Below are 1,383 nucleotides of genomic sequence, written 5' to 3' on the forward strand. Positions count from 1 at the left end.
TTTCATTTCATTTCATTTCATTTCATTTCATTTCATTTTTCCATGTGCTGCTATTTCACATCAGAATGTTGGTTAATGTTTCATTAATTATGATCTAATTTACCCACAAGCCCCCAAACAGCTGAGCAGCCGAAGAGGCCAGGAGGAGGCTGGTCATAATGTAATGACTGAAACCGTTTCTCTGCAGGGTTCGGTGGCTATAGCAGGAGCAGTGATTCGCTGGCTGAGGGACAACATGTGCATTGTGCAGTCGTCCTCTGAGATCGGTAATTCTTGAAGCCCGGTTCTGGTACCAGAACCAGGAAGCTTGTGTTGGGAGGAGGTGTGAGTGTTTTACCGCCACCCTGTGGTTTCAGAGCAGCTAGCAGCTGAAGCAGGAACGTCCTACGGCTGCTACTTCGTTCCAGCGTTCTCCGGCCTCTACGCTCCGTACTGGGAGCCGAGTGCCAGAGGGTGAGACTCTCTAACCCGTCTGGTCTGTGGGTCCAAAGCTGTCCGCCCCTAACCTCTGCTTGTTCCCAGCATCATCTGCGGCCTCACCCAGTTCACCAACAGGAGCCACTTGGCATTCGCCGCCCTGGAGGCCGTCTGCTTCCAGACCAGAGAGGTGAGCAGGCATAAAGAACCTTTGGTTCTGCTGAGGTCCAGTTAAGTCTGATGGTTGTCCTGCTGCGTGCCAGATCCTGGACGCCATGAACCAGGATTGCTGCATCCCGCTGCCGGTGCTGGGCGTGGACGGAGGCATGACGGGGAACCGGCTGCTGATGCAGCTGCAGGCCGACATCCTCTGCATCCCCGTCGGTAAGAACGGCCTCCTCAGTTACTCTGGGTTTTAGAACCGCTTCTGTTTCTGTCAGAGACAGTCACCTCTGACCTTTGACCTGTCCACCCTCACAGGTAGCTAACAGAATCACCTTCTGAGTCCAAACATAACAGAGTTGGGATAAAAGTAAATTATTTTTCATGACTGTAATTAAATTAATGTCCTGGTCTGGTTCTGGTTCTGATTCTGTCTGTCCCTGCTTTCAGTGCGGCCCAGCATGTCCGAGACCACGGCTCTGGGTGCAGCCATGGCGGCCGGCGCCGCTGAGGGTGTGGAGGTCTGGAGCCTGAACCCGGATCAGCTGCCTGAGGTCACGGCTGAGCGATACCAGCCTCAGATCAACACCCAGGGTCAGAACCAGAACCAGAACCACACAACACACCGCCTACTGGTCATTTAGCTCAACTGTAGTAATTCAAATTCAAAAACTTTTTATTGATCCCAAAGGAAATGTAATGTAGCCAGAGGTCGTATTAGAGCAGGAGAGGGCGGCTCCCGGCCTGGGCGGCTCCCGGCCTGGGCGGCTCCCGGCCTGGGCGGCTCCCGGCCTGGGCGGCTCC

The 1,383-nt window shown here is 54.2% G+C and overlaps 1 protein-coding gene across 3 annotated transcripts in view; it reads left to right on the top strand.

Annotated features, from left to right (window-relative positions):
- LOC106939449 (glycerol kinase-like) overlaps positions 1–1,383 on the top strand; it is a 41,620-nt gene that overhangs the window by 19,596 nt on the left and 20,641 nt on the right. For 2 of the 3 annotated variants that reach the window (XM_015021838.1, XM_015021837.1), the window contains exons 12-16: positions 188–266; positions 357–453; positions 523–607; positions 681–801; positions 1,030–1,173. In XM_015021838.1, the coding sequence (XP_014877324.1) occupies positions 188–266; positions 357–453; positions 523–607; positions 681–801; positions 1,030–1,173 (526 nt within the window). The remainder of the gene's footprint in view (positions 1–187; positions 267–356; positions 454–522; positions 608–680; positions 802–1,029; positions 1,174–1,383) is intronic. The other variant, XM_015021839.1, reaches the window with a different exon arrangement.

This window comes from Poecilia latipinna, unplaced genomic scaffold, assembly GCF_001443285.1.
Source record: "Poecilia latipinna isolate Pla-1442-1.1 unplaced genomic scaffold, P_latipinna-1.0 Scaffold2876, whole genome shotgun sequence".
Taxonomy (NCBI): Eukaryota; Metazoa; Chordata; class Actinopteri; order Cyprinodontiformes; family Poeciliidae; genus Poecilia; species Poecilia latipinna.